This window comes from Spermophilus citellus, assembly GCF_964194105.1.
Source record: "Spermophilus citellus genome assembly, chromosome: 17".
Taxonomy (NCBI): domain Eukaryota; kingdom Metazoa; phylum Chordata; class Mammalia; order Rodentia; family Sciuridae; genus Spermophilus; species Spermophilus citellus.
The window spans coordinates 53,758,990-53,773,335 of NC_138199.1; the positions used below are offsets into that span (position 1 = coordinate 53,758,990).

A 14,346-nucleotide genomic window follows, 5' to 3' on the forward strand; every position below is an offset into this window, starting at 1 on the left:
CATGTCTTGCTAAATTACTTAGGGCCTTGCTGAGTTACTGAGCCTGGCTTGGAAGTCCCAATCCTCCTGCCTCAGCCTCCTGAGCCACTGGCATTACAGTGAGAATTCTATTCCTCAGCAACAGAATGAAAACTAATCTGAACATTCCCTTACTTCCCCTCAATCAATCAAGAAAATGAGAATTAAGCGGCATCTTTTCTTCTACCGTTTGAACCCATGTCTTCTTGATTGGGTCCACGGAAATAGAGGAACAAGTCACAAGCATTCATGGTGTTACAACTCTATTGTTTTTTGGGGGTAACATGCCAGTACCTTGACATAAAAGATTTTAAAAAATTACTGTGCTTATTCTCTTTGGTTTTCACTACTTCTTTCAGGTTGAGGGGGCTCAGGCCATTCTAGTGCCATAAGAAGAAAGGACATGTTTTGGGCTATTATTTTTGACCATTTGATCTCTATTTAGGAGAGACACTAATGTTTTGAGTTGTCTTTTCTTTGTGTCTTTCTTTATGTCAGCTTGGGAGCCTGAGGCAGAAGGACTGCCAGTTCCAAGCCAGCCTCAGCAACTTAGGGAAGCCCTTAGCAACTTACTGGGACCTTGTCTCAAAATAAAAAATAAAAAGGGCTGGGGATGTAGCTCAGTGTTTAAGTGCCCTGGTTCAGTCTGTGATACCAAACCAAAAAGGTAACAAAACAAATTAAAAAAAGAAGTTAGGAATAATGTTTTCTAGTTACAAATTTTGGGGGTTCTTCCAAATCCTTCACTTCCATTTTACTAGTTTTCTAATCCAGTTGCATCTGCCTCACTTAGACTTCCAAGGAATAAGATCTGGTGAATGCATCAACCAAGGGAGCACACCAAGGGCATCCTTGCTCCTGTTCTGGTGACCTGGACTGGACAGCAAATACACTTCAAGGATCTCCTCTCACCTACAACTTTTTATTACAAGCCAAGTATTAGGATCTTTCTCAGTTTACCTGAATGCCAACCCAGCTCTTTTTGGTGCTTCTGAGCTAAAGCCCTTCTAAGTGAAAGGTACATCAATACTAAACCTTTTTATCCTAATGAGAGACAAGAAATCTGTGTATGAGGGGAATAGAATGTTGACCATGCCATAGAGCCACTAAGTGCAGAAATGCAGGCTGTGCCCTGATGTGGGGTTCTGTCCATTCTGAGGAAGGAGCACATTGTTCTTCATACCAAGATGCTGTAGGCTCCATAAGCTGCATGCCCAGGTATGACGTGGCACCTTCATACCTTCATACTAGATAAAAATGGCACCTTTATCTAGTTCTAGTAAAATTGTATGCGTGGAGGTCACATTCCTTCAGTTACTGTAAATTGAGGTGAAATTCACATAGCATCAATTAATCATGTTGAAGTATATAATTGAGTGACATTCAGTGCCTTAATCTACAACCACCACCTCTCCAGTTTTAAAACTTTTTCATCATCCCAGAAGAATACCCCATGATCTTTAAAGTAATCACCTCCCATGTCCCTTGACTCCCAGAGGTGGCTTGCCATGTTGATTTATGACCAAAGATTGTATCCTATGGAATGGAAACATTGTGTATCTTTTATTTTATCTTTGCTTTATTTCAGAACACTTTCTGGAAATTAGAAAAAGAGTGATATTGACAGTGCATGGTCCAACATCATATTTTCTGTTTCACAATACATGAGAGGATTGTATACATATTGTGAAAATATCAGTTGGTACTCCCTCTCATCATTTTCCAAAGCATGCTTGGAATAGCATTAGAGTGACAGGATATTAACAAGCAAAATATCAACAGAGGATTTCTTGGCTAAATCAATTTGAGAGTGATGGCTATAGAGGTTTCTTTATTGCAGGTCACCTCAGTCCCTTTAATGACACTTGGTTTTCTAAAGTGATATATATATATATATATATATATAAAACATATTATGTATATATTATTATATTACATATATTATATATGTATTGTATGTGTTAAATGTATTAATACTTATAAATTTGTATTAAATATGTATTAATGTATTAAATATATATAAAACTTTATAATATGGTATATATTACATACAATATAGTCTAATATGCTTTGTGTATATTAAATATATATACTATATAGTTTAATGTGCTTTATAAAGCTCAAAGATGGTGATGAAGCATGGAATATTGTTTGATCATTGAACATTTTTTTCCCCTTGGGACATCTGAAGGGATTGACGGTATGCCACCTGTTTAGGAAGTTATCTATTTGTGTATGAACATGCTAAGTTGAAATAAGTCAGACTCAGAAAAACAAGTGTCATGTGTTTCCTCTCATTTGGAATCTATAAGGAAAAAGAAAAAGAAAAGAAATGATATGAAAGTGGAAGGTAGATCACGGGGGTAGAGAAAGGGGTGAGAGGGAGAGAATTCATGGAGGTCACGGGAAGTTCAACTGATTGAATTATATATATACACACACACACACACACATACACATACACACACACACACATATATATGTACAGATATGCCGCAATGAGACTCATTAGTCTGTATAATTAATATATACCCATAAGAGATAAAAAATAAAAAAGAAGTGGAAGAAGTGGTTGTCCTGGTAAGTGGAGTGACTTGCCCAAGAAGTCATGAATTGAACTGGGGGCAGGGACAGCACACCTGTAATCCCAGCTACTCAGGAGGCTGAGGCAGGATGATAAAAAGTTCAAGGCCATCCTGGACACTTTGGCAAGACTCTTTCTCAAAATAAAGCTTTAAAAAGATATAGCTCAGTGGTATAGTGTCCCTGAGTCTAATCCCCAGTACCAAAACGAATGAACAACAAAGAAAAAGGAAGTCAGGGATTGTTAGTTACAAAGCTGGGACTAGAAATCAGGACACCTCTACATCTTATGGTGATGTTTTACAACCTTGTGTTTATGATCTTCCCCAGTTTGCATTTGCTTTTGTATACCTTTGATATTGAAAGAATTATACACCAACTCAAATGGATGCATGTATGGATTTAGCAGCACCTCAAAAAGCTGAATCACAAGAACTTCCTTTTTTGCAAAACTGATCTTTTCTAATACTGAGCCCACCACTTTGTACATGTGAGGGTGTTGGGAAACAGTTGCTGACTATTATTGAGTATTTATTTATTTACTTATTTATTCTACATAAATGCATTGGGTTCTTTTAACTGTATACTTTGGCTAAAGAATATTGGGCCATTTACTAGCAAAACAAAATAAAACAAAAACCACTTTCAAAGATCGTTATGAAAAGAATAAAAATAAAGAAAAACTATAGAGCTTTGTAGAGATTTTGAAAAAACCCATATTTAACAGATTCCAAAGAAAATAAAGTTCTAACAACGACTCATTATTGAAAAGATGGCTTTTATTAAATTCTAGTCCCAAGAAGCTGTTGAAACAATTTAAATGAAATTTATAGTAAAATATCACACATCCCTTTTCAGATTGTAGGACTTCTGTTGATGCTAAGGTCTATGAAAAGTTTTTGATCTTCCACGGAAAATGATTCTACCTCCTAGGGAAAGCATGTACCTGTGTGACAAGGAGTTGCAAGCTGGGTTATGGGTATTGGAGTTCAGAAATTTGTTGGAACTCTACTTTGGTTAGTTTGAAGTGCCATCTTCTTGATATTCTTCTCGGAAGGAAGTTTTAACAGGTGGGCTCACAGCAGGAGGGTGGTGGGCAGCTGTAGCAGCAGCAGGCTGGACGGCAGCAGGACTGTCCACAGTAGGATGGGCGGCAGCAGGAGGCCTGGGCATGGTGCAGCTGGCAGCAGGTGGGGGGTGTGCAGCTCGCCACACAGCAGGGGGGCAGGCAGGTGCCCTCCACGCGGCAGTCTGGGCGGCACCACCTGATGCGGCAGCTCAGGGCTCCACCCTGGCCACCTCCAATTCCACTCCCAGAGCCACAGCCAGAGCCATAGCAGCTGGTCTGGCAGCAGCTGGGTTGGCAGCAGCTGGTCTGGCAGCAGCTGGGCTGGGAGCAGCTATCCTGGCAGCCGCTGGGCTGGCAGCAGCCGGTCTGGCAGCAGTTGGGGCGGCAGCAGCTGGCGCCACAGTTCCCACTGGTGGAGCAGCTGGGGAATCCGCAGAAGCTGGTGGAGCAGCAGGCCATGGTGTCAGGAGTCAGGTTGAGAGTTGTGTTGCAAAAGATGTTTCTGAGTTATGGCTCCTTATTCCACCTCAGGCTTTTTATAAGCCTTGGCCAGTCCTCCGTTTGTGACGGCATTTTTATCTTATTAGTCTTTAAACCAGTTTTTTAAGGGCCCTCTGATTATTCAAATGCTGAGTTGCTTTAAACATAACTCCAATTAGGTTTTTCCTTATTGCTCAGCTAATGCTCACTAAATGTGTTCGTCCTTGGTGGCAATGTTGATGTTTCATTTTCAAACAATGCCGTAATTTCCATTCAAACCTCAGAATTGGTTTTGTGCTTGTGGTTGTGGCATCTGACAAGGTGACTCTTACCTATACGATGTTGTGACTTTGAGATCATATTCACCAGAACTAAAATTTCCAGAAAAGAACTATTAATCAAGGAGTGCCTTCATGTAAGGCTGCCGCAGTCTGGCTGGGCACAGAATCACGAGCCACTCACAGCTTTGTAGATTCAAACAGCAATTCTTTATTCCCGAACTCACACTGGCCCTCTACAAACACATTCTGGGGAAATCCAAGTTCTGCCGCAAAATTCACGTACTCCACCAGGCTTTGAATCCCAAATACTTTTTCTATCCCACGAGAATTCAACGGGAACTCAAGGATCGGCGTGCCTGAGGCAGCAGGATACGCCCTATTCCCCCGGCAGGGTACACCTTAAACCTGGAACTGCCCTAAACCCAAGGACTGGATACTCCCTAAAACCTGATGAGCTCTAAACCCGGATCCACCCTGGTCCTTGAGCAAGGTCACCTTACTCAAGAATACATGCAAAAATGTGGATGTGTAACCAACGTGATTCTGCAATCTGCATTTGGGGTAAAATTGGGAGTTCATAACCCACTTCAATCTAATGTATGAAATATGATATGTCAAGAGCTTTGTAATGTTGTGAACAACCAATAAAAAAAATAAAAAAATAATTAAAAAAAAGAATACATGCAATGTCACAGCGAATGTCCAAGGCAAGTCCATTTCCACCAGTCCTTCCTCTAAGCAACATGGGGTATGCTGGCAAGGAAATTTCGATGCGTCATTCCTACTTGGCAATGGCTCTCAGCATAAGGCCACTTAGATGAAGGCTATATTTATATTTTTAGATTGGTAAGATTATAGTTTCTAGGCAGAAACTCTGATAAACTCCACATTCATAGAAATTCCTAGATCACTTTAGATATTGCATCCTTTCAATTTCTGTGATCTCTCCTAAACTTCAGATAGTCATACTTGAGAAAACATCTATAACTCAAGAGGGTGGATGGAACAAAGCTATTCCATTCCAATTTAATAAGAAATAGGATAAAATTAATATTGAATAACTGTGAAAAATCACCAAATATTTGTAGAGAAGTTTATTAAAAGCTCCACAAAAGGTGAACATCATTGCTATATGGATTGTTTAGATGCTTTTATTTCTCAAAGGCAGGATTTACTTTCAGTTTAGTTCACTTTATGTTACTACATATGTATTTTATAAAATGATATTGGACCAAAGAGCATGACAGTTGGACTTATGAAAAGGAAACAAAGAAAGAAAAAAGTTTTTTCTTTTCTTTTTTTCTAGATCACAACAGAAGGCAGTTTAGGAAATGAATGATCAATCGTACTTAACTAGTTTATAAATTCAAAAGCTTTAGAACAAATTTCAGCTGCTTTATAGTTTCTTATGGTAGACTTTATTATTTGGTAACTGTTAAAAAACAAAAAGGCAAATTTTAGCAAAAGTTTAAGCAACTCCTGGTAGTTGCCAAAAAAAGAACATGGCTTTTCACTGTTTAGGGTTACATGAAAAAAAGTGTTGACCAAGAAAACATGTTGCTACCTGTGATACGTTTATTCTTTCCTTCCAATAATAAGTAGAAGCACACAAGTTTTTATGAGATATCAGTTTGTATATTAAATAAAATTACAGTGGAATATGATTCATGCCAGTTCATATTATGGTAACCATGTCAGTAGGTATGATTACATGTAATCATTGAATAGTGGAGGTTAATGATAAATAAATCATCATTTCCAACCTCTTAATATTGTAGGTGTAGAAACTGACATCTGTTTTATTTGTTTGGGGGAAGACCAGGGATTGAACTCAGGGGCACTTGACCACTGAGTCACATCCCCAGCCCCAGCCCTATTTTGTATTTTATTTAGAGACAGGGTCTCACTGAGCTGCTTAGTGCCTCGCCATTGCTGAGGCTTTGAACTCATGATCTTCCTTCCTTAGCCTCCTGAGCGGATGGGATTATAGGCATGTATCACCATGCCCAGCCTGACATCATTCTTAATATAAATAGCATGTTTGTTTAATTTTACTATTCACAGAGCACTAAGGATTTGCAAAGAAAACAAGATCTTATTTGTCTGTCTCATATCTTGCTCTAGTGCACAAAATCAGTGTGGTATCAATAGGAAGCATTAATCAAGAAAATGTGTCAACCATATGGCATCAGAGTTCTAAATTGGAACACTGCTGTTGTGGTATGGACCACTTCTACTTTATTTTTTAGTTTATGCTAGAATACTATTGAGTCTGGGAATAAATACATTTTGGAAAAGTTTAATGACTTTCTGCATTGCTACAGTCTGTAGCCAGAAGAGTTGGGTATAAAATTCCTACCCGCTCTTTTTTAGACCACTTCTTTTTCTTTATGCCATGCTGATTTCCAGGATTAATTAGCATTAGTAAAACTCCGTGTCTCCTGCTTTTATTTTGAATATTTTAGAATAGCTCAAGAAGAGAAATATGGGATGGTGGGAAGAATATATTGTGGAGCAGTGATTTTAAATTCATAGTAAATAAATGCAAATATGTTAAAATTCTTTTGTTTGCAGACCAGAAGAGTTTCCCTCAGAAATGCAACATATCACATTTGGTTCCCTAATCATTCCATGTTTCCTGTATCCAACTTAGTGAATTTGCTTTCTGGGCTTCCAATCTGTCATATTCATCATGTGTTCTTAATTCACAGCCATCATCTTAATTCAGCTTACGTCACTTTTGCCAAGGCAACAGCCTCCTGATTAGTTTCTGTATGTTTTTTTAAATCTGTGGACTTGACCTCTGTCATTTTAAGGAGCTTCCATAGACATCATACTATCATGTCAATTCCTGCCCCAAAGCTTTCAACAGCCCCTTAGTGTTTGCTTACCCACTCCTTTGACTAATATGTAAATCATACACATTTTTTCAAATTTTTCTTATACTATCACTCTACATATATCCAGTGCTCCTAGCCTGACTTTCCTCTGCACAACTCTATGGTACCTCCCTCTGTAATTTTGCCCATAATTTTGGTGCCCTTCCTGGATGCCAGAACCTTAACTCATAGAAAATTCTAGCTTCTTTCAATCTTTCTTGTTCTCTCCAATCAACAGTGACTTATCTGGTGATACTGTGTAGTATCTTTTACTTTTATTTTTTCATACTATACTCTTTTGTCAAATTATGGTGGATTTCACTCATCCCCATAGAAGTGTTTTAAAGAGAGGGGAACATTTTTAGGTCAGTTTTAATGTTTTTGGTATACCATGCAGATGGTAGGCAACCAGCACAGTTTTCACTGAGTTGAAATTTAATGTAACATTTGGCATTAGTAAATAAAACCAAAGAAGCATTTGTGAGGCCAAAGAAGTCAAGTTTATTAGAAAATAAACATCCCCCAAGACCTTAGATCCAAGATGGAAATAAGGACATCACTTCTATTCAGAGACTTGAGACCATCCCAAGTCTTAAGAGATGAGTTCAGGTCTCCTTTTGCAGGCAGGTTGGTTTAGGGTCTTGGTGGCTCAGGTCAGGAGGTTTGTTAGGTAGAGAAATGGAAATTCAAGTTTCAGAAGGTTGATTGCTTGCATGGGAGTCAGCTCACTTCTTAGCAGCAGGAGTTGCAGCAGGAGGTCCTGCAGGTGGTGCGGCAGGGCGCAGGCTGGCAGCAGTGGGGGCGGCAGCAGGGCGCCTGCACACTGATGGGCTGGCAGCTGGTGGAGGTCCAGCAGCAGGGTCTGCAGACCACGGCTGTGCAGGACGTTGGGCAGCAGGTGATGGGGCGGCAGCAGCCTTCCTGCAGGCCACAGGGGTCGCAGCAGATGGGGCGGCCAGAGGGCTCACAGATGGGGCGCGTGTAGCGGGGCACACAGGTCACTGGGCGGCACACGGTGGTCTGGCAGGACACTGGGCGGCAGCAGCAGGGGTCACGGAAGCAGCAGGGCTGGCAGCAGCCTCCACAGCTCTGGGAGGAGAAGGAGCCACAGCAGGAGCCGGTCATGGTGGAGTGTGGGCTGGAGTGGTGTTGAGGACTTGAGAGGAGTTGGAGGTTCTCAGTGTGATGTCTTCTTCCTTCTCTGGGCCCTTTATATATCCTGCCAGGTGTTGATGACCCTCTTGTTTGTCTTTTGACCAATTAAGTGGACATTTTTTGACTAATGGTTCCTTATGACTTACTCATGATCTCATTGAAGAATTCTTGTTGCATCTCTAAATATGAATGCATTCACACTGTTCATCATGAAAACCTAACATTCATAGCCATTTGGGATGATGGCCACTCCCTTTTAATTGATAGATGATTGTGTATCTTTATGGGGAGCATAGTATGATGCTTTGGTACATTTTTACATTGTGTATTGATCAATCCAGAAGACAGGCTATTTATATCTCAGACATTCACCATTTCTTTGTGATGAGAAATTCAAAATCCTCTCTTCCAACTATTTTTAATCACAGAATGCAATACTATTAACTATATCTATCTTCAGTCGAATGGAGTACCAGAACTTAATTTTCTTCTCAGGCTGTGACTTTATACATTTTAACCAACATCTTTTCTTATCTCCCTCTCTTGATTGTTGCTTATTGTGAGGAGCTGGGACCCAATGAAACCTGGATAAAATGGTCCCAAGGAACCTCATTTTATTAAAATAAATGGAATAGAGGAATACACAGAACATTGACTAGATACCTGTTCTCCAGCAGGTTATCTGAAAACACTTGTCTGTGAATCAGACAGATGTTAGACACATCCTTCCATGCAATTCCTTGGGGGATATATTTGTTTATCATTTTATATAGAAGAATATGTATAGGATGGTTGCTCCTATACAGAAAAGCAAATGTTTATTTATTGAAATAAGAGATCTGAGACTTATGTATTTTTTTCTTTTCTTCAGTGTAGGCTATGTGTAGTTCTGGTTTTTCTGTCACAGGTATTGATTTTTATCTCCACAACATGACATTGTTTATTGATTTTTATCTCCACCATATGACTTTTTTTTTTATATTTGCCTTTTACAACGTAAGAGTTATGTCATGGGAAGGTTTTGCTTCCTACACCTTGACATGGGTGTTATGACTACCAAGTGACATTTTGGAGGTTTTCTCATCCTACTTTGCAAACATATTATACAATACACTATTGAGGGGAGGCAGGTGGGATGTTGCCACCCAGTCATTCCGCTGTGGCCCTGCTCGAAATGTGATGGTCATACTTCTTTAGGAAACATCAGCAGGGGCAGTGTAAGGACTGCATGACAGGGCAATCTCTACTTTGCAGCTTGAACCTTCCTATTATTTGCCAGTAGCATTTGGATCACTTTATAAGAGCATTTCCACCATTCAAAAGAATGTACCTTGAGCCCCAGGATCTAAAGTTTCCCAAATGGAATTTCAGATTTTTTAAAGGAATGTAAATTGATGGAACACATTCCATAGTTGAGGAGACAGAGGAAGGAGAAATCAAGCAGTCTCATTGCTAATGACCTTTGACATTCACGCTTCACATTCTTGCCTTCATTCATAAACTTTTTTTTTTAAATAGTAACCTAGATAAAAAGTGCTATATTCTGTTCTTTTCAGGACACGATACCTCATAATCAATTTTCATGTTGCTCTGGAGTTTTTATGAAGACCAACCCCCCCACCCCATGGGAGCCTTTTCAGACAACACATAAAGTTATCAGGGCTAATTTCTCTATTGCAAATACTTCTCATCTAATGTCGTTCCAAAGAGATTTTTCTTTCTCATGTATGAAGATCCTCAAGGATTGAGAATCTGAGAGTCACTCAGTAAACTGTCCCAATATTTACTCCCTTAACACATTTTTCCCACCGCGGACCAAAATTCATTTTCAGGCAGAGAACATGCGGCTCATGTTGCCAGTGTCCACACTGTAGGGTTGAGGGAGGTGGGCATTGTGCTTTGACACTGGCGGCAAGTCAGCTGTTACTTTCTGAGACCACTACAACCAGGCAACACTCATTTAAACCGTGCCACATGCTGGCTGTGTGTTCTTGGGTCATATAATAATGACCCAAGTACATGTCAGGATTGTCATGAGGATTAAATGAGCTGATACTTGCCAAGAACTAAGAAGTGACTGACAGTGTCTTATATTTATCAAATTAAAAAAGTAATTTAAAAGGTCACATCCTTTTTGTGCCTAATAAACTCTAAATTTTGCATTTAGAACAAAACCCAATGTGCTTAATATGGCAAATGACCAGTTGTCTTCTCAGTCACTATAGAAATACACATTCGGGCTGGGGATGTGGCTCAAGCAGTAGCGCGCTCGCCTGGCATGCGTGCGGCCCGGGTTCGATCCTCAGCACCACATACAAACAAAGATGTTGTGTCCGCCGATAACTAAAAAATAAAATATTAAAAAAAATCTCTCTCTCTCTCTCTCTCCCCCCCTCTAAAAAAAAAAAAACAGGAAATACACATTCAATAAGATTTATTCAGTGACAAGTTTCATTACTAGCACAAAGTAAAACTAAAATACCTGGAAGGCAGATATAGAGTTCTCTGTCAATCTCTGCTAAGTGGAATCACGTTGTTATTTTGAAAACAGGAAACGCAGATGTCGGAACCATAGATAGAATAACGAACTCTAGATAGGGCAGAGGCCTGGGAGGGGAAGAGAGGGGGCAGGGGGTTAGCAAGGATGGTGGAATATGATGGACATCATTATCCAAAGTGAAGACACAAACTGGTGTCAATATACTTTATATACAACTAGAGATATGAAAAATTGTGCTGCACATATGTAATAAGAATTGTAATACATTCTGCCATCATTTAGTTTTTAAAAAATCAATTAAAAATATATAAGTTTTACTGAAAACTCCACAGCCCAGCATTGCAGGGTGGCATCTTAGGGACAAAAATCTTTTTTTTTTAAAACAAAACAAATTTAGACAGATTGCTGGTGGTGGTAGAAGATATTTTTGTCATAACAAATCATAGGGCTTTGTTAATTAACTATAATATTATGAATACATTTTAATGTGCAAAATGTTATCTTGTGTTCTAGATTTGAAGACATTTTTGTCATAACAAATCCTAGGGCTTTTAAAATAATTATATCCAACAATAACATTAAAACAAATTTTAATTTGAAAAATATCATCTAGTTTTCTGGATTCTTGGTTGCCTGTACAAATGGATAAAAACAATTGCATATTTAAGGTGAATAGTTAGCAACTTTTACTTTTTTATTTTTATTTTTTAATATTAGTTGTTAGCAACTTTTAAATAATACTTATTTTGGAGCACAACAAAAGAGCATTGTGACTTCTATAGTGGAGATGATCATAAAATGATAAAAGATAAACTCAAGATTTAATAATTTGGTCACATTTTGAAGACATCAGAGAAGTCCACTACAAATAACATAGTGATATGCCTTTGTGTTAAACAAAGAAAATTTGTTAGTAATACAAACAATAGCTGTCTAATTTATCTCCTTTAAGACCATTTAGATTTTGATAGGTAAGTTTTTCAAAGTAAAGCATAGTCAAGGGAAATGTTTAAATATTTTTCCCCAAATAGTTATAGCTGTTAGGTAATATATTCCATTAAATATAAAATATATGTGCATTTAAAAATTATATAATTAAGAAAAATCTAAAAAAGAAAATGAATGCTATCATAAACTATGGTTAGATTTTGTTATATAATGCCACACCTTTTTTTTTTTTAAAGTACTGAGGATTAAACCTTAGCTGCTCTATTACTGAACTAAATACCCAGCCCTTTTTATTTTTTGAAACAAGGTCTCAATAAGTTGCCCTGGCTGGATTCAAACTTATGATTCTCCTGTCTCAGCCTCCTGAGTAGCTGGGACTATAGGCATGTGCTACCACACCTGGCTGTTACAGGTAATTTTTTCTGAATACAAACATATAGACATGCAACAAAAATTTTCTCACAATGTGGTTTTATACTTTATAGCTTGTTTATTTTTTCACTTAAATATATATGTGACAAGCAATTGCATGACATTTCCTAATATGTTTGTAATCTTCAACTGTTTTTTTACTATTTTTTATTTATAAAAATATTTTTATTTATTATAACTATTTTATTTAATTGCTTATATTATACATTATTTGACATTTTTCTTATTTATACCTCATCTCTCTAAATAGATTATAACATCTTTGAAGCTGGGACACCTTTTTATTCCTTTTTGTCCCCTCAGGGTGGTGAACTTAGTGTCACATATATAATAGATATTCAATAAACATGTGTAGATAGACATCCTTGATTAATTTTCTTAGAAAATACCACTAGTGTGGAATTTCTGAACATAAAGGCAAATAGCAGCAGACAGCATGTGCAGACATAGTATTCACAAGAGTCGGTGTTGTCAATGACATTCTCAAATCTCAAACACACAAAAGGAGATTCTTTATCCAGGATAGCGTTTACATTTGGGCACAAAGGAAAAAGAATGTCAAGATTCCTTCCTTCTCTAAGCTTCCAGGCCTTTGTGGTGTACCAACAGGGATCAGTTCAGTAAACAAACCCTCAGGCCAGAAATTAAGTGTCAACCCAGATTTGGCCTCCTAATGTCCTGCAATGGAGGACAATTCTCAGGTGGCTGATCCTGGAATACTGACTTCCAACTTCCTCATCAGCTACAATGCTCTGTACTTGCCATGTACCATAATTATGAAAAAACTACTCAGATTGTTTCAGAAAACAAATTAAGAGAATTATTCTGCATCGTGCCTTGAAAAATCTCTGGATGATGACAATCTAGCAGAAGGAAGTATTACAAAGACCATGATTCTATGCTGAAAGTATTCAGTTTATTAGAAAAAAAAACCAAAATGATATAGGAGTTAGGTGAGGGTCTAAAGAGGACAGAGGAGTCTTCATCAGTAATTGGTTTGAAATTGGCATAGCCAGAGCTAGTAGGAAAAGAGGAGAGATGGGCTTCTCAGGAAGATGCAGAGTGGTCTCTCACGATGCCCCAAAGGGCTACAGGATAGACCCACCCATCTCCCGAGGCTCCCTTAGTTATAATAGGCTCTCAGCAGCAGGGGTTGCAGCAGGAGGTCCTGCAGGTGGTGCGGCAGGGAGCAGGCTGGCAGCAGTGGGGGCGGCAGCAGGGCGCCTGCACACTGATGGGCTGGCAGCTGGTGGAGGTCCAGCAGCAGGGTCTGCAGACCACGGCTGTGCAGGACGTTGGGCAGCAGGTGATGGGGCGGCAGCAGCCTTCCTGCAGGCCACAGGGGTCGCAGCAGATGGGGCGGCCGGAGGGCTCACAGATGGGGCGCGTGTAGCGGGGCACACAGGTCACTGGGCGGCACACGGTGGTCTGGCAGGACACTGGGCGGCAGCAGCAGGGGTCACGGAAGCAGCAGGGCTGGCAGCAGCCTCCACAGCTCTGGGAGGAGAAGGAGCCACAGCAGGAGCCGGTCATGGTGGAGTGTGGGCTGGAGTGGTGTTGAGGACTTGAGAGGAGTTGGAGGTTCTCAGTGTGATGTCTTCTTCCTTCTCTGGGCCCTTTATATACCCTGCCAGGTGCTGATGACCCCAGGGCACATGATCATTTCTTTGTTTTTGTGTATTTCTTCTGAATAAGTTCTCTAGACATCTTTTAGGTGTTTGGGTAGTCATAAAATTCTATTTGTTTCCCTTCTTTAATGGAGATTCATTATATTTTGCTATTTATAGTTCACATAGGAACTTAATGACTGTAACTTCAAAGTCTCCAATTATCTTTAGAATTTGATGATGCTTTTGCCCGTTGATGTTTTGATAGTACGAAGTAGCTGTCATACCCTTAGGGTTACTAACAGTGGAAGTTAATTAATTAAGTTTTGAGCATTCTTTTCTACTGCAAGCTTTCTGGGGAAACAAGTTGAGAATAATACTATAGAAATATTTT

The 14,346-nt window shown here is 39.2% G+C and overlaps 2 protein-coding genes across 4 annotated transcripts in view; both read right to left on the minus strand.

Annotated features, from left to right (window-relative positions):
- Nucleotides 1-3,664: 3,664 nt before the first annotated feature.
- Nucleotides 3,665-14,346, minus strand: part of LOC308636558 (keratin, high-sulfur matrix protein, B2B-like) — a gene marked incomplete at both ends in the record, with an annotated part of 197,694 nt that continues 187,012 nt past the window's right edge. The window contains one exon of one of the 2 annotated variants that reach the window (XM_081272112.1): nucleotides 3,665-3,994. In XM_081272112.1, coding sequence (XP_081128238.1) covers nucleotides 3,665-3,994 — 330 coding nt within the window. Of the gene's footprint in view, nucleotides 4,130-14,346 lie in introns of those variants that run through there. The other variant, XM_081272119.1, reaches the window with a different exon arrangement.
- LOC308636580 (keratin-associated protein 2-2-like) lies at nucleotides 8,043-13,878 on the minus strand (the record flags this gene model as incomplete). 2 transcript variants are annotated; one of them, XM_081272143.1, is made up of 2 exons in its annotated part: nucleotides 8,043-8,378; nucleotides 13,789-13,878. In XM_081272143.1, 2 exons carry the CDS (start codon nucleotides 13,876-13,878, stop codon nucleotides 8,043-8,045), a joined length of 426 nt encoding a protein of 141 aa, XP_081128269.1. The 2 variants fall into 2 exon arrangements, with proteins under 2 accessions (XP_081128269.1, XP_081128270.1); XM_081272144.1 differs by lacking the exon at nucleotides 13,789-13,878 and having other exon boundaries at nucleotides 8,043-8,435.